The sequence below is a fragment of the Manacus candei genome, unplaced genomic scaffold (assembly GCF_025592945.1).
Source record: "Manacus candei isolate 608988 ecotype Guabito, Panama unplaced genomic scaffold, ASM2559294v1 h1tg000002l, whole genome shotgun sequence".
NCBI classification, from domain to species: domain Eukaryota; kingdom Metazoa; phylum Chordata; class Aves; order Passeriformes; family Pipridae; genus Manacus; species Manacus candei.
In genome coordinates, this window is record NW_026138050.1 from 10,366,132 (window position 1) to 10,387,724 (window position 21,593).

At 42.2% G+C, this 21,593-nt stretch overlaps 1 protein-coding gene and 1 long non-coding RNA gene across 3 annotated transcripts; one reads left to right on the forward strand and one right to left on the reverse strand.

The window, feature by feature from the left end:
* Positions 1 to 2,758: 2,758 nt before the first annotated feature.
* On the reverse strand, positions 2,759 to 9,150 carry LOC127469144 (uncharacterized). Of its 2 annotated transcripts, XR_007903858.1 has the most exons (4): positions 8,612 to 9,150; positions 5,593 to 5,699; positions 3,783 to 3,981; positions 2,759 to 3,089 (listed from the first exon to the last, which is right to left on the reverse strand). It is a non-coding gene; the product is annotated as an uncharacterized LOC127469144 (long non-coding RNA). The 2 variants fall into 2 exon arrangements; XR_007903859.1 differs by lacking the exon at positions 5,593 to 5,699 and having other exon boundaries at positions 3,783 to 3,990.
* Positions 9,151 to 10,279: 1,129 nt separating this feature from the next.
* Positions 10,280 to 19,199, forward strand: LITAF (lipopolysaccharide induced TNF factor). The gene is made up of 4 exons (XM_051783143.1): positions 10,280 to 10,441; positions 17,023 to 17,205; positions 17,606 to 17,762; positions 18,083 to 19,199. The coding sequence occupies exons 2-4, from the start codon at positions 17,028 to 17,030 to the stop codon at positions 18,189 to 18,191; spliced, it is 444 nt and encodes a 147-aa protein (XP_051639103.1). The 5' UTR covers positions 10,280 to 10,441; positions 17,023 to 17,027; the 3' UTR covers positions 18,192 to 19,199.
* The last annotated feature ends 2,394 nt before the right edge of the window (positions 19,200 to 21,593 follow it).

A 21,593-nucleotide genomic window follows, 5' to 3' on the forward strand; every position in this document is an offset into this window, starting at 1 on the left:
AAAAGAGAAATGTTTGAATCTATGTAATATTTCATATCTGCATCCATTGTCTACCCATAGTGAGGGGGGGAAGTAAATGATGCCTTGTGAGTAGATTCTTCATGATCTGTGCCAGCTGTCTCCTGCTCTACAACATCGCTCCCTTCTGGCACACTAATCCTGCAAAACTCTGAATGTGGTGGAACTCAGCTTGGTGGGCAACTCCAAATCTGCCACAACCTTATTAGCCTGAATTTGGGAAATTAGTAAAAGTCTTTGGAGGAAATTTATACCTGTTATTAAATCAGGGAAATTGGATACTTTTTTTCCCTGTGATTTTTAAACTGCAACTTGCAGTATTGCAAGCTGACTGCTCCCTCTGACAGTTTCAATATGCTGTCAGGACTTCTGAAATCAAAACCTGATGGGGAGAGGAAAGTAGTATTTCATAATATCTATCCTTTTTTTCTTCTATTCTTGGCCCAGAATACAATAGCTGACTGGCAGAGGGGTGTTGCACCACCAGCTGCAGTTGTATGTTTTTTCCTGGAACACTGGAATCAGCCTGTCCCTTTGAGCATTTCTAGAATGCTGAGTCTGGAACCTCCTGAACTCTGTGACTTTCAGGAATGTCTGTAATTGAGCTGTATGTGTTCAAAGAGTTTGGAGATTCTTTATGATAATTCCCAAAGAATGAATCTTGTGCGATTTCTGAAATAATAATTCCAAATACACTGAGTTCTTGCACTCAGGTTATCAAATTAGAAAAAAACCTCAAAGGCCTGAACCTGTGGCAACAATAAGACTTGGCAGACTTGCTAGGTAGACACAGATCTCTGATCCCAGTCTGATGTAGGGCTCTCTCTTCAGGGAATGCACAAAGTATAGTGGTAAGGAAACACAATTCCCACTGATTTAGTTTAAAAGACACTTCATTAATTTTCATTTTTCTCCACAATAACTAATTGACTCACATTAAATGGGACTCGTCCCATTACCTCCAAGAACAACAAACAATTCAGTCTGTAATAAAAGCTGACCTAAACCCACACTTTTATATAGCACTGCAAAAGATTTTCTGTGGGAACAGGCTTGAACCAGAATAAATGCAGTATTTGCTCTATGCCTTGCATGCAGAGTCTGCAAGTTGATTCATTACTGTAATAAAAAGATATGCTGTCATTTCTTAGAATGCTCATGGTAGGGCACTCAGGATAAAAATTAAATGTGCCAGCAGGAGTTTAACCAATTTGTCCATTTTAATTCATTTTCTTAGGTATATTTCACATTCATAACCGATTTGAAAAATATTGACAGGCTGACAGTGAATTAAAAAGTATGGTGCATTGCCATTATTCCTTTACATGGGGCAATTAGATGCTGATTTCACACTGATTTAACATTGCTCTTCTAGGCTGCTCTCATAACTGACAGTTCTGCCTTTCCTCTGGGTATCCAAACCCAGTGTCTGAACTAATCAGGAATGGCTGCACAGTGAACAGTTTGGGCATTCTGGAACAAAGTAGGCATATTCCAACTCAGAACTAAACAAAAAGGGAATGTGTTAACAGCATCACATAGAGTTATAGGTCCACACATACTGATTTATAGAAGATAAAATAAAATGCCTGCTTTTCTAGACCAACTTTTCATCTAATATTTCAAGTTCTCAGTATAGGCAGCATATTGATACTGTTGCCAACAGTTACCAGTAACTTCATGGAGCAGTATAACTTCAAATAAGATGGAATACCAAAAGGAATTTTGTGTGCCTGAGTAAAAGATTTTTCTGATGGGCATTTCCATTGCACACTATGGAAAACTGTGCTTGAAATTGAGACATTGCATGGATGTGTAGCTCCCATTTTAGTGCTGGAATAATTAATGCAGATTATATTTTTTATATATGCCTGTGTGTTATATAAGGTGTTTGGGAGGGTTGGAGGTAGGGTGAGGTTTGGGGGTTTTATTATTTTTAATGAACAATTTGTATAACTTCTACCTCTGCACCTGGGTGATTTTTAAATAGGTCTTTTTCCCTTCTGTTTTTTTTTTTAATGAAACACTAATAAATAATGGACTGTCCATTCCATCTGCTCAGAACACAATCCCATAGTAATCATCTGCAACAAAAGAAATTCCATATTCTCTTCTTATTGATTCACCTCCTCTTGCAGCTGTGGACTTGGCTTTCCCAGGTAGTTTGCTGGAGGTCACCTTTGTGGGCTCTGAGTAAGGGCAATTAATCTTAGTCAGTGGAATTACTTGCTCTGTTACAGAGCAATTCAGTAAAGGAATAGGAATCTAAGCTTGGATATTCTGACTGCCAATGTTTAATTCTACCAGTTGTCCCCTCATATAGCTTTCTTATTTTCAAGTACTTGGGTGGTTTCAGCTATTTTCTCCAAGTCTGTAAGAAGACCTGATCTATGTCTAAGAGAACTTACTACTGGAATAAAGCCCAGGGGTGCAAAGTAGAAGTTGGGGGAGTGATGGTTGTAAGCAATGTTATTGCTTCGCTCTCACAAAGAGCCCTAACCTTGTGTAAAATGAAATTTAGCCCGAATTTTCCACAGTCTCTTTAGTTTAAATGCCAAAAAGAGTGCCTTTAGTGTATATCTGTTTCTCTGTAGCACTGCTGAGCACTTTCTCAAGTTCTGTAGAGCTGTTAACCTTAAAATAATTTTCTTCTAAGCATCATTTCCTCTTCACACCCGCTATGAGCCGGTTCACAGCTCAGAGCTCTGCTTGTTCACTTGTCCATTGGAGCTCACTGTGAGACAAGCAGATTTTTAGATCAAGAAAGTAATTACAGACAGGTTTTCTTCTGTGCTTGCCTAGAAGGATAAGGAAGTTAAGAAGGACAATTCCAAGGAAGGGTTTTTTTGTCCCACAGATGTTACTTTGCTGTCAGCCCCTTCTGGGTACAGTGCATGCCATCTTGTGGACAAGTCACATTATGTCTGAGTCCTTGAGACAAATATTTAAAGACCATGATATTTTTCTGTGTTAGTTATTTGCACCTCAATGCAAACAATGTTTCTTCTTGGGTGCTTGTTTTTCAGTTGAAGTTACTTGAGTTTGCTTGGTTATGAATCACTTGTTACCAGCTGTAAAACAAAAATATTGTAAAATTCTTTGCACTTTTCTTCTTAATTAAGTTTAAATCAGTGTTCTTCTGGGAACAAATCAATCCTGAGAAACATCTCTCACTGCAGCATAATTGCTACATGCCAACAATGAGAGGAAAATAATTTTAGAAATTCTCCTGCTTCAAGAATGAAAGCAAAAATATTCTTCTTATTACAGACATCAGCAACTGGTACAAATATTTTTAAGACATCTATACTCTTTATTGACCTATACTAGTTTTATTCTTTCTTGGTAGAATGCAAGTGACAACTCTTTAGACACTCTTTAGTGACTGAAAAGTCCTTTACAAATGCAATAAGGATTCGTTTTACAAGGGAGGCTCTAAAATCCCAAATGTTTGTCAAAATATTATTCTTGCTGAATGAGATAATTTCCCTTTTGTAAAAGTCCTTTAGAGATAGCCCAATGCCTGTTCTTCTAAAATTTAAAATAAAGCAATCTTATGGTAAATGTCTCCAAGAATAAGGACGTGAAGAGTAAAACAAATGGTGAAGTTTTTGCTTGAAAATACAACTCCAACATGAAAAAGTTTCAAATAAGCTGATCTGACTTAAAACCTAATTTGAACTCGATTTTCTGTTAAAAAAGAGGTTAATTTAATTTTTTTTAATTAATAAAAATTAATAAACAAATAAAGTATTGTCACTTACATGCTGATTAAAGAAACATTAAAGTTCACTGTGCCTATAGCTCTGTCTGGCCTATGGCTTTGGGGTAGATGTTCCTAATTGCTCACGTGGAGATACTGGAAAGGTGGCTGATTATCCAGCTTTCCCACCATCCAGGTACAACAGATTTAGTACCACAGGGATGGAAACAGTAACAGATTTGTCAGGCAACTCTGACGATCTGAAAGCTCTCAAGGAAATGGCAAAGCAGCTGGGTCAGATACACAAATGTGGGTAACAAAAGCTGGTAAGAGAACTCATGACTTACTAAACAAACATCTGGGGCCAGACCCACGTGTTGCAATATGTGAAGATACCAAAATAGCCAACTCTAATGACAATTAGTGAGGTTGTGCACAGTGTGATAATCACAAGGAACGGTGTTTGCTGACCAATGCTGAAAAGCTATTTACAAGCTGGACTAAACTGAGCCATGAATTTGCAGAGAAGCAGTTTATTTTTAGTTACTGTAGACCCTGTTGTGGTTGTGTCACAGAACACGTGATTTTGCTGCAGGGCAAATTCAGGAGGAGCTGTGCATACAATCAAGATGTACAGAATCTGTGCATACAGCAGATGAGCCAGCTCTCACAATCCCACCTGAGGGTTTCTAGTTCTCTTGTCTTTATTACTGATCTTTGTAAGCATATTCAATAGTTTATTGATTGCTTTGCTTATCACAAAGGATTAGTCTGAAAAGACAATGGTTTCATTCCAACTAAGGAAGGCCCTAAACATTTGGCATCCAGTTTAACAAGCCACTCAAGGCTGCAAGCAGATTTGGAGAAGTGCTTTCTTAATGTGTAGCAATGGATGACGATATTGCATTTCACCATGATTAGTCATCCTTTTGGTAAATGGGTATTAATCCTCACATTGCTGTTGCTGTTTTAGATCTGTAGCTATGACACTAGTGCTGATTTGGTCCCCAGATGATAAGCTTCCTGGCTGACTGCTTCCTACAGACAAGCAGTATCAAGTGACAAGATATGGTGTGTAATGTCTGAGTTTCTGGAACAGGAACTGGCCCCTTCTGAGCCAAAACTGTTGGCGTTTAATTTGTATGTGGACTTGAGAGATTCACTGGAATGTCTTCAATGAAGGCAGTCCTGCCAGAGGTGGGGAAGTGAAATGCTAAACACCATGGCAAAGCTATTCTTAAATCATGATCTAAGTTAAAAAAACTACAGATTATAAAGCAATACAGAATTCAGTATCAACAACTTTGCAATTACCATAACTACTGCAAGCATTACTACTGCTAAGTTCAAATGTTTGTTGCATAAAGTGAGAGGAGCACAAGACAATAAATGCTTATTGGCATCCAGCTTTGCATATAATGTGTGTCAGTGATGCTAGAAACAGGCTTTCAGAGAAGTGGATATTTGAGGCCATAAGGAAAGCCTCATCAGATAACTATGAATTTTTAGTAATATGGTCTTAATCTCTATACATATTTCTTATTTCTTGCCTATATCCCAACTAGGTTGCAATAATTCTGGTGCCCAGATGACAGCTGTGTGAAAATTGTATCAGAATTATGCACAAGAAACTACTGCATTATTGCTTACTCGTTTTAGATCCACAGAATTGGATCAAAGCAGTTAATTAAAACACGTCTTGTGCTGCCTTAAGCAAAATAGCAGGAAGTTTGAACTTCAGATTTAGATCAGTGGTCAGATACCAGAAGAGCTGGCAAGGCTGATTTACAGCCAAGACTATACCACAGGTTGGCCAAGCAGCAGATCTGGCATTATTCTGCAGAAAGGGCAACAAGATGGGATTTTTGCACCTCTTCATTCAGCAGTGGCATCAGAGCAGTGGAAATCATGCTTCAGTTCTGTCTACAGGAAAAATAATCTGGCAGCTTTATTTTTAAAATCACATCCTTCCTGTACCCTGTCAAGGGAGTAGGAAGATGAATTCGAAGGGTTAATGGTTAGAGAATCATAATTTTTCCTCTCTGTTTTCTCATGTCATTAATAGATAATCCATCAAATAATGGATGACTTAATCAGGACAGATCTGCTGTTTTTAAATGTGAAGCTTTTCTATCATTTCTTTCTGGTTGTTCATGCTAGGAGAACCATTACTGACAGTGAATGGTTATTCTCCTTGTAATTCTTTACATGAAGTGCCAAATGTTCAGGGAGAAAGAAATCTATCATTACCTCTTTTGACACCACGCTGCTGTCTCGCTCTCTAGGGGAGATGATATGGTTTACATGCTTAAATATTTTGCTGTAGTGTGAAACAGTACTTTGCAGTCTGGCAGCTGTTACTAGCTGTTATGATGATCAAATAACACTATGGGAGCTGGTAATTAAGAAGGAAGTAATATTGGAAGGACAGTAAAGCACTAATATTTAGGTTTGGATTAATTTAGCAATTCTGTCAACCAGTTGCAACCCTGGGGGATCATTTGCAGTTTTAGACTAGATTTTAGACTAGATTTTCACATGGTAAATCCATTAATATTCCTGTCTTGCACAAGCATATTACCCCACATACAACCAACCTGCAGATGAAAAAAAGAGGTCTCTTTTTCCTCAGTGATCATGCTAAGAAGGGCTTGTACAGTGAGGAGGGTGCACACTTGGGGTGGGAGATGTTTAGTATCAGGAGGAGCTGTTGTGATACCTTAAACTAAGAGCTGGCCTGCCGGGGAAGGGGACAGTCTGTGACCCTGCTCTGTGGAGGCAGGGAAGGACACCTTGTGTGTCTGTCTGGCACATGGACAGCCTCTAGGGGAAGGAGTTCAGGTAAGTAAACGGGCAGCTGCAGCTCAACAGAGAGAACAGCAGCAGCCAGGAAACCTCAGCCCCACCAGAGAGCACAAGTGTCTGAGTGGCCAGTGGGGGGAAGACACTGGAAGAAAATGGGAACTGAGAAAGAAGAGGATTTTATGCAAGATAACGTGTCTGAGGGCTGACTTGAAGTCATCATTTCTCTATTGTGAGGGGGTTTTTTGTTGGGGTTTTTTTCCCTACCAGTTCCATGTTGGTGTGGAGCAATAGTGTAAGCCATGATGCTGTCAATCACGAGGCATTTATCTTCACAAAGGAGTTTCTGAAAGGGAGGGTGTATTTCTAGTCTCTCTAACCTCTTTCTCTTTTTTTTCCCCCCATCCCCTCTGTCACACACAGAATTTATTTGGGGATAATTTCAGTTGAAGATATTAGCTCCCAAATGAACATTGCAAAGCCTCTATCACAATTTGTTGGGTTTTTTTAAGCCAAGTGTTTGGGAACCAGGGTTCAAGGTAACCCACTTCCTGGAAGTTTTGACCCCAGGCTCTGCTCTTGTTCACACAATTAAACTGCACCTTACTTTCCCATGAATTTGGCACCTCTTGACGTCAGACTGTTTGACAACTGCATGTCAGTATATTTGTTTATATTGAACAGAGCTAGTGCTCACCCAAGCAGAAACAATACAGCAGTGTTACCTAGGCCTGCCTCTGCAAGCTGTTAATGATTGGGTTATTAGCTCTGAAGCATTTTGTGATCAGGAGTTTTGCAGTAATAGTACATGAGAGGAAGTATATTATGGCTGTGCTTATTTTTAATTATTGTAGATGCTTTTATGTGCACTCACTTAAAAGTAGCCTAGAGAACAAAACTGTACTGTCTGACAGTACAACCAAAGTGCTGAAGCTACTATAGAGTGGGTCTGGAAGAAAAATAAGGTGACATTAAGGTTTACTTATTTTACACACTAAGGCCATATTGCAGTATGTAAAATATGACTAACAGGCTGTCAAATGTACATCAACTTCTGAACTTCATTTAGCTTCTTTGGTGGAAAGTTGCTGCTTTAGGAACAAAAAACTCCAGCATTCATTTTTGGGGCTAAACTGACATCTGCTGGTGTTCTGTAATACAATATGTGCAATTAGTGTGATGACCAAACATACACTGTATTCTGTGTACTTTTCCCTTTCCATGGTGCTGTTGGCAGCCCCGGTGATGACTCAGGAGAACTCAGAGAGGTGTAACAGTGGATAGAGCAGGTGGGGCTGCCCAGCACATCCTGCCACGGGACTGGTGATGCAGCAGAGCTGCTCGTGGTTACCTCGTACTGCACTCACACTTCAAGCTTATGAAATTGCCACGTGGCCTTTTTTTTCTTATAATTTTTAAAAAATAAGTAATTTTTATAATCTTCAGGTACACAGCTCATGGGGGCAGGGGGAGAGGTAAAAAAGATGTAGCAATTTCTAGCCAGGCTTCCTCATTCACGCCTTGAGCTGGCGCCAGCCGTCCCCACCCAGTCACCTGCTCTGCTGCAGGAAGAGAACTGCCCTGGGTTCCTGCACGGGCAGCAGCTTTGGGGCAGCTGTGCTGCTTTGCTGGGGGAGCACCCTGCCTACCCTAGGCAGGCTGGCAGGCTGCAGCTCTATTCCATCAGTCTGAAATCTGGCAGAAAATAACCTCCTTTGCATTGGAGATCAGAGGGGCTGGAAGCAGCTGGGCTTAATTTCTGATTATTATCAATTTGGCGTTGTAAATCTGGTTGTGTTTAATAAGAATATTCACAATCACGGATTCACAAACAGTGCTGTTTTACTGAAGAAACAGCCCCACCCTTCACCCCAGACACCATGCAGTTTTTAAGCCTCACTCAAGGGAGGTGTAAGATAAGCAAGCGGCTCGACTCAGCCCCATGGATTTCTCCATAGCAAACCTGCCATTTTTCCACAAACTTGCCACTGAAAATTGGGAATAAAACTCCTTAAAACCGATGTGGTATTAAGAAGCAGGCATTACTTTATTACAGCTGTCAATACACGGAGGGAAACTCTGCCTTACCTGCATGGTTGGCTCAAGATAGCACACGTACTTATTAGCCAGGATATAAATATTCATCAGAAAAGTGTTACAGTTTGTTACTTTGGGCGGCCACAGAGCCCCTAAAGTGGATTGGGCTGACTTGACTTGTTACCAAACTGTCACAGTTCCACTGACCATTACATAACGTTCTGTTAACTGTGATGTCTGTGCTGTTTGCAGCAAGCTCCCAGACCCTGTGGTGACCTGGCCAACCACTGACTGACTAAAAGTGAGTCTTCTTTTGCCCAGTGCCATCCAGCAAAATGTCTGGAAAGGCAGGAACTGGAGAATGGTGAGCTGAGTGGGAAGGAGGGCGGTTAGTGAGAGGAAATACACTCCTGTACGGGTACATGGATGCTGACTGCCTGCTGTACTGGGACATTGGATGGAAACAGTGGTCAGGCAAAAAGGAGAAATGTTGCTGGGGTCCCCAAGGAGGAGCATGAGCCAGTCTCTGATTAGATGCAAGAAAAAACATGGGAGAGAGCATGGCAATTGGAGTAAGAAGGCTTCCAGTTGAAGGTCATGCCTTATTTTGTTCTGGGAGATGTGTTCAGTCATGGCATTCCTCTCCTCTGGCTTCTAAGCTGCTCATAGCCACCTTGAGAAGGGGATTTAGTTACTAAGAGAAAAATTATTCCATTTTTAGTTAATACAGGGCACCAAAGCCAAAATTACTCATGTTCTGCTCCTGAGAAAAATAATATATAATGTGATTTCTTGAAAATAATGTAAATTTATTCACCTCTATGTCTAGTTCTAATCCCACTGAATGCTGCTGAATCACAGTTTATACCTTCTCCCTGTTCCCCCTGAGTCAGGGAATGGGAGTATTCATGCCCTCAATACTCCAACATCGATGACATCCCCAAGCACCAGTACCTGCAGGTGATTCAGTAATTAATGTGACCACAGAGCTTGATGTTGGGCTCACTGTCACTGGGATAAGAGTCCCTTTTGTCCTATAAAACCTGACTCCTTGCTCCAGGATGGGTTTGAATTGAAGCTTTGTGCATGTTACTTAGGAAGAGGTCCAATAAAGGTTTTAAATACAAAAATAGGACTTTAACTGATTTTAGATGCTTTCAGCCAAAAGGCCTAATGCACAATCCCTGCTGAGCCCACAGGGGTCATTGACTCCCTTCAGTCTGAGGTAGATTCACCCAAACTACAGCATATGAAGCGATCCCTGTTGAATCCCTTTCAGGGATTTGGCCAGTAATTCACTTTTTGTGTTATCTTGAAGCTGGATAGAGAAAGGAGTGACATACTCCATGTTTTCCAAAGACTGAATCCAACTTAATTGCTTGTAAAGGCACTAACTAAAATCACTGAATCTGTTGAAGGTTTTGTTGATCATTTTATGTGCTCTTGCACGTTGTCTGAAATAACTGATTTGGTAACCTACGGGACATTGCAGAAATAGGGGAGGGTTTTTTTCCTCAAGTGTTACAGAACATGGAGCCTGGAAAGCTGAAGACCACTGGTTTGTCAATCTGTGAGCGAACTCTTGGCAAGAGCCGCGGAGTTCCCGGTCCCGGGGACTGCCAAGTTGCGTCAGGAGTGACTGTCCTTCCACCCAGTTTTCCCGTTCCCGTTCCCCGCCGCCCGCGCCCAGACGCGCCTCTCCCGCTGCCGGTGGGTCGGCGGCAGCGCTCGGGCGAGGCGGCTCCTCCGACAGCCGCGGGAAGGGGAGGAGGAACCGCGGGTGGGGACGGGACGGGACAAGCCCTGCTGACGGGGTGCACCCGGCGAGCGGAGCGGAGCGGCGAGCAGAGCGAGGAGGGTCGGCGGGCACGGCCCGGAGCGGTAAGGGCTGTGCCCGGAGCCGGGCGCGGGCAGGGCAGGGCAGAGCAGAGCAGAGCAGAGCAGAGCAGAGCAAAGCAGAGCAGAGCAAAGCAGAGCAGAGCAGAGCAGAGCGGGGGGCTTTGCTCCCGGCCCCGAGCGCTGCCCTTCCCGGGCCGCTCCCGGCGCTCCGTCCGGGCCGGGGGAGCCCCCGGGGCACCGCGGGCTGGTTGGGGCTGGGGCACAGCGGAGCCCCGGGCGGGCGGCCCCGGGCCCAGGACGGTCCGGACAGCGCAGGGAGCCCGCGGGCGGTGGCTCCTGCCCGGGGGGAGCGGGCTCGGGGCCGGCCGGGCAGGAGTTTCGTTTTCCCGAGCGTTTTGGGCGGCAGCCGGCACAGCCCCTTGGCTCAGGGAATGCGCTCGGGAACGGCTCGTTTGGGACGGGCCCTGCCCTGCCCCGGGGAGGGGTGTCCGGCCCCAGCAGCACCCGGGGTGAAGCCGCTCGCAGGGTTATTCCGAGGCTGTTGATTACTTGGGTTATTTCGGGCAGAACTCAGCGTGTGGTGCTATTTCTACTTTATCAGTATAAAATTCCGTGTGACTTCAGTGCCATTGTTTGTGTTACTAAAATAATAGTATGTCAAAGTCTTTTTTTTTTTTTGTAATTATTACTGAATTTTATTCTCTCAAAAACGCCTGAGAAGTTTAAACGACTTTAAGATAATATTTCTCAGCAAGTTGGCCAACTAGGAAGTTGTTGTCCAGAATTCAGATAACCAGGGTGGTGGCCCAAGTGAGTGCTGTGTTAGGGCTTGCTGCCGTGAACTGGAAAAGTCCCCAGTACTCCAGTAAACCTGTATATCCTGCTGGATTTTTAACAAAAATTCGCTTCAACCTGTGTTTCATTCCAGATACTGATCGGTAGCTGTCTTAAACTCTGCTGTGCAGGGAGCCCCTCTAATTACACGTGGTGTTGGAGGGCAGCTTGGCATTTCAAGTGAAGAGAACTGTATAGAAATTGTTTAATTTAAGGATTAAATTGTGTTAATTCTTAGCAAGAGATTATGGGAAGGGCAACAACAGATTTGTTTGGCTAAACTGGGTTAGGAAAGCTGTATTTGTAAGCAGTTCTTTACTGGGTGGGTTGTTGGTTGGTTGGTTGATTGGTTTGTTTTTTGCATACCAAGCAGAGAGGTGAGTTATTACCTTCTTTTTCCCTTGTCCCCTACGTAATATCCAAGTAGTGACCCCGATTGATGCTTACATTGATGCTTGCATTGACTGCATGAAGTGATAGTTCAGTCTCTCAGTTCACATTTAAAGCAGAAGGGACATCAGAAAAATGAAGTTGAAAAGCTGAAGTTGTGGTTATCTCCACAATACTCAGTATTTTGAGGAGGTTTTTTGTAGTCCTGATGTCCTCTTGATCTTTATTAGGAGTTTTCGTTTTGATAGATAACTTACAGGGACTCATGTGCTTTTAGTTTTATACTATTCACTGTAGTACTTTGTAAATGTTATATGTATTACAGTTTTGAAACTTTAAAAAAAGGCAGGCATAGGGGAGGTGGTTGCCACAAAGTGCTGTGAAGACCTGAGACCTGTTTGCATCTGTCTTCAGTAAAGGGGGAAAAAAAAAAGGGAAAGTGCAGAAAAAGCACAGCGATCATTTTTAAATAGAAACAATTGTTCAAAAGCAAGCAGTGGTAAGAAGTGAACATACAACATAATTTAAAAATTAGTATTGAAAGTTAAATATCGAGGCTAGAAGTGTTCACGTTGGAAGTTATGATCATGACCATTTTGAAATCTGAAAGGGTGTTGATTTCTTAGAACTCACCCTTCGGTGACACAGAGCTGAGGATGGTCTTTGAGCAGAAGTAGCTGTGTTGTGGTTTAACCCCCTCCTGGCAATTGAGCACCAGCAACTGCTCACTCACTGCTCCCTCAGCGGGACCGGCTGAAGAGAACTGCAAGGGGCAAAGTTAGAAACCTCATGGGTTGAGATAAGAACTGTTTCATAATTCAAATAAAATAACAATAATAATAATAAAAGTTGTAATGAAAAGGAAAATTACAGAGAGAAATAAAACCCAGCAAGTGATGTAAATGAGAACAATTACTCACCACCAGCAAACTGAGGCCCGGCCTGAGCAGCATTTCCCTCCCAGCCACCCTCTTCCTAGATTTATTGCTGAGTGTGATGCTGTATGGTCTGGAATATCCCAGCTGGGGTCAGCTGTCTCAGCAGCATCCCTTCCCAGTTCCTAGTGCACCCCCAGCCAAAACCAGCCACTGTGACTGGGGTGATAGATCCTGATTCAGCTCTGTAGTTTAGTCACAAGGGGAAAACTTTTCTAAAGAAAACAGAAGGTCAGTGGTTTTTAAAAGTATAGCTGTGGGATACTTGATAATACAAAAACTGTCACTAAAACTTACTCAGTTTAGACATCTTTGGCTGCTGTCTTGTTCCCTTGTCAGTCTGCCAAAGCTGCAGTGTGAGTGTGAGAATGGTGGGAAGGAGCAGTGCCTGTCCCCAGGGTTACCAAATTACTGTCCCTGCCTACACACTGTGCATGTAGCCACGTCTGTCCTTCCGCACAAGCTTCTGGTTACTTAGTTTGTCTGAGCTACTGTAAATCCCACACTTGACTGAGTGCACAGTTCCCTTTCTAACAAACCTTTTCACGTTTCCGCTTAGTCTGCTGGGAAGACTGTTGGACTACTGAAATGTATAAACACTGGTGTTTGCTGATGTATCACCACGCCTCCAGTGCAGCAGATTAGCCCTGTGTAACCTGGAAGGGTGAACAAACTTGTGACAAGGTCTCTGCAGAAGTGTTGACGTCACTGAAATCCTGATGAAAGCTGTGCTGTGTAAGGAAGGCAATCGCCGATATTCCAGAGACTTTTTCCGTGCTCCAAGCATGGAAAGCAGAAAGGCGTGTGTCATTGTTGGGAACCCCGGATGGAGTGACTCCAGCCCTAACTGGATACTTAAGACTGAAATTCTTTTTCTTTGCACATTGACTTTTGTCCCTGCAAAGTTCTCTGTAGGCTGAAAGGGCTTTTTGACTTGAGAAGCATAGCCAGCTAAAGTGTAAAATTAAGAGGTGCTCCCTGGAGCCTGTTTTGAGAACTTTGAAGAATGACCATGGAAATGTGTACAGGAATGGGCTTGGTTGGAGAAGAGCAGACATGGATTGCAAGTGGATTTGGTTTTGTTGCTTAGAAATAACACTTGCTTTGTTTTTGAGGTTTGCAGTCTGGAGATGTGTGTCCACAGAGTCTTATCCTTGTAGTTGAGGGTTTAAGGGGGAGATTTTTGGATGCTGAGTGAGGAAAGGCTGAATAAATAGCTACCAGAAGAGGAACCACCAAGAATTTTAGATTACTTTTTTTTTTCTTTTTTGATATGTGGACAGGTGGCACATAGGATAAGAGGGATAAGGGCTGGCTGCTGACTCAGCAGAGGAATTGGCTCACAGGGCTGCTGAGGCACTGAGGGTGACTGGCTGCATAGCTGAGCTCTGCTTGTTCTTGCCTGGTGTGGTCAGAGTTGATTATTCCCAGGTGGAATGTGGAAGGAAAAGACAGCTGATCCTGGAGGGCAGCAGTGTCCACATGTCCACGTGAGTGGTGAGGAGGCAGCATGGACATTGTCAGACCAGCAGAGGGGATGAGTTAAGGTTAAAACTTACTACAAAGTTTGGAGCCATGATAGATGGGAGTTTCTAGAGCATCTCACAAAAATACAAGAAAATCGAACTTGTCTTATAATGGTCAGAAATTCATATGTTCTCAAATAGATGTATTTACATTATGTCTTGTGAAGTAAGGGGGAAAATAGTCACGAGCAGTAATAAAACCCAGCTTCCTTTTGGTATCAAGATACCGATCCAGAGTCTGCATTGCACTAGGTGTACACCAGTATTTGGGGCAGTGGGAGTATTGAATAGTCATACAGTTCCTGTTGTTGCTGCCAGTCTGTACTTGAGATGAATTAGTGCTTCTGTGACCTGAACCAGGCTGGCAGCAGTGGAGGCAGTTCAGCAAGTGGCAGTTTTCTGGAGGATTGTCCTCAGTGAAGAATCCATTAAAGCAAATGAACTTGTTTGATTTCCATCATGAGTGGTATCTTCTGCATCAGTTTTGTCATAACTTAGTATTTAGTCTTTAGTGCTTGGAGACAATCAGAACTAGACCTTTGTAACCTTCTTCTAGAAGAATAAACTAACTTCTGTTTCCTGGATTGTTACAGAGTAATTTAGGTTGGACAGGTGTTGTTTGGATCAGCCACCTGCTTAGGACCTACTTAGGTGACGTTCTTCAAGGCCCTTGGACTTTGTATGCACCTTTACTTTTACTTTTCATTCCAAAGTGTGTTTCCTACTTTTGTTCTTGTTATGAAATTACTTAGAGCCAGATAAGGTCCTGATGAGGAAATTCTGCATTATTATCTGGCCTGTTTACTACTCCTTTTGTTTGCTTCTGGTAAAAACTCCCTGGTTGTAGTTTCTGTTTCCTTCCAGCCAATCTGTTCTGTGCCCTTGTGTGTTTTGCCTGCAGATTCTGCTGGTATTCCTAAGGGGTGTCTTCTCAGACCTAAAGATTAGGTACCAGAGTCATCTGTGGGCAGCAACTTTGTGCTGTGTGTAACGAAAGTGCAACAATCCAAGTAAATTTTCTTACTGCCTGAGACTTTTTTCCCCCTTATTTCTCTCCCTGCCAAGTGCAGGCTGTGCTGTGATCTGTACCACCTCGAGGCCTGCTAAGGTAAAGTCCTTCAAATTGAGGGCTATAGCTTCTTGGAATAAGCTTGGGCAGTGGGAGTATGTGAAGGATGCCATATCCAGGAGAAGGTGGTTGGGCTGGGAATAGGGCAGCAGGAGTACAGAGCCTGGCAGGAGTTTCTGAGACAAGCTGTGAGCTCTTAGGTTTGGATGGCAGTGGCAGAGAGACAGTGGCTTGTCTCTTGTGCTCCTGGCAGCCACATGGATCTTCTGGTTTTGTTCTCAGTGGTGTCTGCTCCCTTGCTCAGCTGAAGTCCCTTGCATGCTGTGCTGTTTGACAGCCTTCCTCTGGCCCCGTTTCTCCTGCCAGCTCCTCTGCTGTGCCCCCAGCAGGAGTTGTCAGCACTGTCTTCATCCTGGGCAGAAGCCAGGATGGCCCTGCTTGAGATCTGCTCTCTTGTACACAAACATGAATAACCAAATTTACATACGTCTTGTTTCTTTTCATCCCCCAAACACACTATTCAATGAAAGTCCCTGAGATAATGAAGGCTGCTAAGAAATCTAAGAAAATAACCAGTTGTTATGCCCTTATAAAAAGCATGCTTTGTTGGTGATATTGCCACCTCGTTCATCACTTGGGTAGCCAGATACAGACTTGCTTTATGTTCTTGTCCTTGCTTTATGTTGTGGTTTAACCCCATCCAGCAGCTCAATACCACAAAACTGCTCACCACTCTCGTGGTGGGGAGGAGAATCAGAAGAAAGCAGGATCTGTTGCTTGTTGGTCTCTGCAGCCAGCATAAGTAACTAATCTGCTTTCACTTCAGTAGAAAGGTTTCTGAATGCTGTACCTTTTCCCCCCCTTTAGGCCAGCTTGGTTCTGTATGCAGAGCAGTAGAACTGCAGAAAGGCATGGACTGGAGGGGTGCTTTGTCCCAGTGCATATGTTCCAAATACAGATTAACCTTCCCAGATAGTACTGAGTGAAAAGATTTGCATGAACACAAAGTGATTGTGCAACAACAGAATGGAATGTGGCTCTTGGAGAGCTGTCTGATGGTCCTTAAGAGGAGGAGAAAAGGGGAGATGATGAAGTCAGCACTGATGTTCCACAGAAAATGGTGGGCAGAGTATAGGAAATGCGTAGGTGGGAAGGAGAGGAAGTCTGCACTGAAACCACAGTTGTTTCTTTCCATTTTGGGAAAAAGCCATGGTCAGCATTCTTATACTCTGGAATGAAATAAGAATTGGTGGAGGAGAGTTGCATTACAAACTCATTAAAACTTTGTTAAATGGCAAAAATGGCAACCTTAGATATCTTTGAGGGTCATAAAAGCTTTGAGTTGAGTTGGATATACTTAATTGTTTTGGTTTCTTTTTCCTTCAATGTAAATATTTTTTATTTCAAGTCACAACAGAGATAAATACTGTTTTTTAAATATTTGAGCTTCATTTCAAACACTCAGGCTCATGTTGGCTAGCAACTACCACGTGGCCTATTGTACTGTTTGATTTTTCAGGTGAACAAGAGGGATCAGAAATACTGTTCTTGGAGAATTAGGAGACTGCCAGATAGATTAGTATACTAATAAACACACCCCACATCCCTGTTTTAGCATTTTTAACTTAGAAAGGGAGAACTGGTATTTACTGCCCTGTGAGAAGGAAGTGGGAAGTAGGCAACAACAACAATGAAATCAAGATCAACCTTTAATTCTGTCAGAAACAAATACCAGTCAATAGACTTTATGCTGGTAAAAGTCCATTTTAATCTAGTTATATTCTTGCTTCTGAATTGAACGTAATTATTTACTACTTGCCCTTAATAAATAATGTCTTTTGTTACAATTTTCTCTCTATTATGTTTTAGATACCATGTCTGCTCCGAGTGTCAACCCTGTCCCATCTGCACCACCTTCTTATGAGGAAACTGTAGGAATCAATATGAACTACCCTCACCCTTATCCTGTTCCTGACCCTGGAGTGAAGCCAGATGTGAAGGGAATGAACCCTCCCCCATACATGGGACAGCATGCACCAGCAAATAACCCCAGTAAGCCTCAAAAACTCTTCTGTACCTCAGGCTGAGGAGGTGTCAGGTGGCTGTGGGACAGGTGCTGTCAGAAGATGAAAGATCTGGTTCACAGGTGTTCACCACCTTCCAAAAAATACTTTTGAAGGGAATAACGTGAACCAATTCTCATGAATCCTTCAGGGTACACTAACATCAATAACATCATTTGGCTTTCTGCAGTTTTTAGTGCACCCTTATTCTTAAGACAATGTATTTTGCATTAGCAAATGCCACGGTGGTTTCTCTTTGTCATTGTGCATTTCATCGCTCTGAGTCCCTTATGTTTCAAAGTTATAGCTGGTTCTGGCTCAGGGGAAATTTCTTACTGTTCTTTTTTCCTTATTTGCTCACTGATTAAACAGCATATTTCTCTGCCCAGTTAGAGTTCAGACGGTGTATGTGCAGCAACCAGTGGTGTTCTATGACCGCCCGGTTCAGATGTGCTGCCCCTCCTGCAACCAGATGATAGTGACACGTCTCTCCTACGAGGCAGGAGCTCTGACCTGGCTGTCCTGTGGTGGCCTCTGCCTGCTGGGGTAGGTCAAGTCCAGTTTCCTCTCTTTTTACTTCTTACCTGACCTTTTATATTTCTGAAGAGTAACAGAGCTCTCAGTTTGCTTTGTCTTTCTGTCTGAGGCCTGAGCCTTTGTGATTCAAACAGCCTACATCTGCATTTATGTCCTGTAGGACCTTAAAGCAGGTCTGGAACACTATAGACTCCAGAGCCATGTGTGTTCTTCCTAAAGCTTCACGGCACCAGTTTTACCGATGGATTTCACAGGAAATATATTTTAACTTTTTGTGTATGGAACAAGTGGCAAACCAGTGTTTTTCTCTTCTTTTTTTTCCTTTGCAGGTGTATAGGAGGCTGCTGCTTGTTTCCATTCTGCATTAATGCTCTCAAGGACGTGGATCACACCTGTCCGAACTGCAATACTCTTCTTGGTGCTTACAAACGTTTCTAGGCAGTGTTAAAACATTGATTGATGAAGTTGGTTAGCACCTCTGCAAGCCCTCTCTGAAGCTTCATGGAGACTGCTCGTTTCTGTGCATCTTGTCACTGGAAACCAATAAAAAGTAATGTTTCTTACTAGGTTGTTTGAATACAAGTTTGCCTGAGGGGATTTTCACTTAGGTCTGTAAAAAGTCTACATAATCTGTATGGGCCACTCAGTCCAGCAGCAGCTGAGAGCAAGGGAACATTTCCCTTTTTGCTTTATGCAAAACAGGTTGGTGATGTTCTGCAGGTAATCTTATCTCAGTCATGTTGCACGTTGTTCTTGCTGCAGTCTCAGCACAGACCGAGAGGAGGATGCCTATGGAGAACTCTTTAGGCTCATGCTTGGTGTCAATGCTTTGGCAACAGCACTGTTTACACACTGGCAGGGAGTTGCCTCAGAGACAGGTGCCCTTCTTTGACAAAAGAAATTATTTGCTGGCATCTTTTCATGAGCACTAGAATTCACTTTAAAACTTGGAAGAGAACCAAACCTAAAGGCTTCTTCCTCCTTGGAGGTTGCTTTACCAAATGGGCAACTCAGGTTATTGTGCATCAGTGGTGATTGAATCCAGTATCTGAATTTTCTTACCAGTTTCAGGTCTCTAATCTGCAGTAAAGGTGTTCACACACTTTAAGAGATACTTGTCCAATGTTTGGCTGGAGTTTTTTTTTACCATCGACTGCAAGTCTGTGAAGTGTTCTCTTCATCCCAGAGAGCCTTGGTTATAGCATTGGAAAACTTCCTTGTACATTTGTATAAGTCATCTGATAGATCATACACAAACCTCAGCCTTTCTTAAGGCTTGAATTCTGCCTGAAAAACATTAGATAAAGGACCTGGGCTTCTAACTGTTGATCTGCTTGTTAATTACTATTTCTTCATTAAGAAGGCTAAATAAATGTTTGTTAAGGAGTTTCTCTGACTTGTACTATGATTTTTTTTAAATGAAATAAAAGATAAATTTTGTTTTCAGATATGCTTATTTAAGACAATAATCATAAAAAACTAGGGAATGAGGCTCTGAAGGTTGAAGTAATTTCCATGTCATAAGCAGCAGATTTGATGCATTTGAATGATACCTGTCCAGAAAAGGCAGACAGGTGTTTAAACAAGGCTATGATGGTAACACTGTGTTAACCTCTGTAAAAGTAAAAAGCTAAAATAAATACAAATAAAAAGTACTGCATTTACTGTTCTTGCCAAATGTGCCTTTTGTAAATACCTGCTCTAAGTTAGTTTTTCAAAAGTCTTTTAACACTTCAGGTTTGAAATCCAGTAATTCTGTAGATCACATACAACCTCTAGGCCTCCTGTTAATTAGTTTCTGTAAACTGCTGCTGCTTGTGAGTCAGTCTGCAAGTGGTTTAAGAGCTTCCTTGTGCATTTGTAAAAGGTTTCTGGTCTCCCCATACCATAAGAATTTACATCAGTAGCTACTAACTGTCAAAAGAATGAAGGAGATAAAAAGCTGGTAGTTTTGTAGCTTTCCATGTTGATGTTGCAGTACCAGCATGTGCTTTTGTCTCCTGGTGCTCCACCACAGTGCTCTCCGTGTTCTTGAGGGGCCTGGGTGGTGCTGCATTGAATTTTCTGTTCTGGTGGCATAAGCAAGACAAAAGTGTGTTACTGGAAAGCAGCACAACCCCACTGGGTGTCACAGAAAATGTGCTGATCACCAGGGCAAGGCAGGAGGAAGCAATGAAGATTGCAGAGTTCCCAAACTTGGTATTTGCTTGCACGGTGGGGAGGATTTTTAGTCCTGTTAGTACTTCTGTTAGTCAATCTGGTCTGGGTAATCCTCCCATACATTAATTTGGTAAGTTTTCTAGTTGTTATTCTCTGAGCTCCCTTTTTCTCTCCAGAGTGATGGTTGGAAAATCTGAGGTGGTGGCACCAGAATATAGAACACTGACCAAAACAAAAGTGTTTTTCTTTCTTTTATGTGCACAGTCCATTGCTTCTCTTTGAGTTCCCTGTATGGATTGAGAGTGGGACATACAATGTTGGCAGCTCTTCAGTCTAGTTCAGCATTCTGCAAAACTTTCTGCTGCCCCCTCTATACTTAAATTTCCTTAAATGCAAAGCCTGCGTTTGTTCTCTTGCGTATGGAATTATCTACAGAATGCACCACTTTGTTAAACTTATCTTGGAAAAACAAATGCAGGATATAACTTGCCTTGTGTGAAAGCACTTTGTGTTTATTATGTTGAAATTATTGTTTGGGTTTTCTTTTAAAACTGACTCCTTTTAAAATAAAAACTTTGTCTTTCCTATCTAGTGGTTGTAATTGGAAAATTGTAACACTTGGACTGTTTCCAAACATATGGATAGCTGAAATGTTAAGAAATGTTATTACAGGAAGAAATTTTTCAGAGTGTCACTTGGGCCAAGTCTCTGATGAATGGCATTCTCTGCCCTGCAGACCAACTGTCACACATGGACCCACATGGAAAATGTGTTGTTTTCCTGCAACTCAGGCACATTGAATAGTTTTTCAGTTAAAACACTTCTGGGTAAAACTTCTGGGTAAAACCTGCAATACAACTAAACAAACACACATAAATATGGCTCCACACTCACCAGTAACCAGTGGAGAGAAAATAGATACCAAATATCACTGTATTTAGTTGGAAAGAATCCCTGTTAATCAGGTAAGAATACCCTGGGGGTTTTTTAATGTCTGAAGCACTTTTTTTTTTATGAGGTGCAGAAAATACAGGAAGGTGATGTTAATACCTCAAACAATTTTGTTCTAATGCATTGGGATTTCTTTTATTAAGTAATTTTATGGTTATTTTAGTAGTAAGCAAGTGGTGAACAAATGGTTTTTCTTCTGTTGCCACATACAGAGGTGACATGCTGACTTTGTGGGCTCATCCTATTTTCACAAATAAGTAAAGAAGGGACATAGGCTGTCTGAAATCCTCCGGCCTTCCATGACAAATTCAAGTGAAGCCTTCCCCTGCTCTCACCTGCATTAGTTTTCCAGGATGACATTGCTTTCTGTTAGACTTTGACAGTGTTATTTCCGTTGGATTTCTATTTTTCATGGACAGAATCTTACACAATGTTAAAATTCTGATGAGGCTTGAGCCAGAAGGAAATACAATTTGATTTGTCATCCAAAATAAAAGCTGTTAAAACCAGTAAAAAGCAGCTGATAGCCTTACCAGAGGGAGTTGTTAGCAAGTTCAGTGTGGTTTCCAAAAGTTGCTATTTATTGCAGTGTTTGCGAAAATACTTCTGTCAGTCTAACCACAAGTTCTTTTCTGAAGAAATGAATTGTGATTTGTCTACTCAAACCCAGTTAAACATTCTTCATAACTGAGCAGCAAGAGGTGAGTATTGTCATTCTGGAAGTAAAAA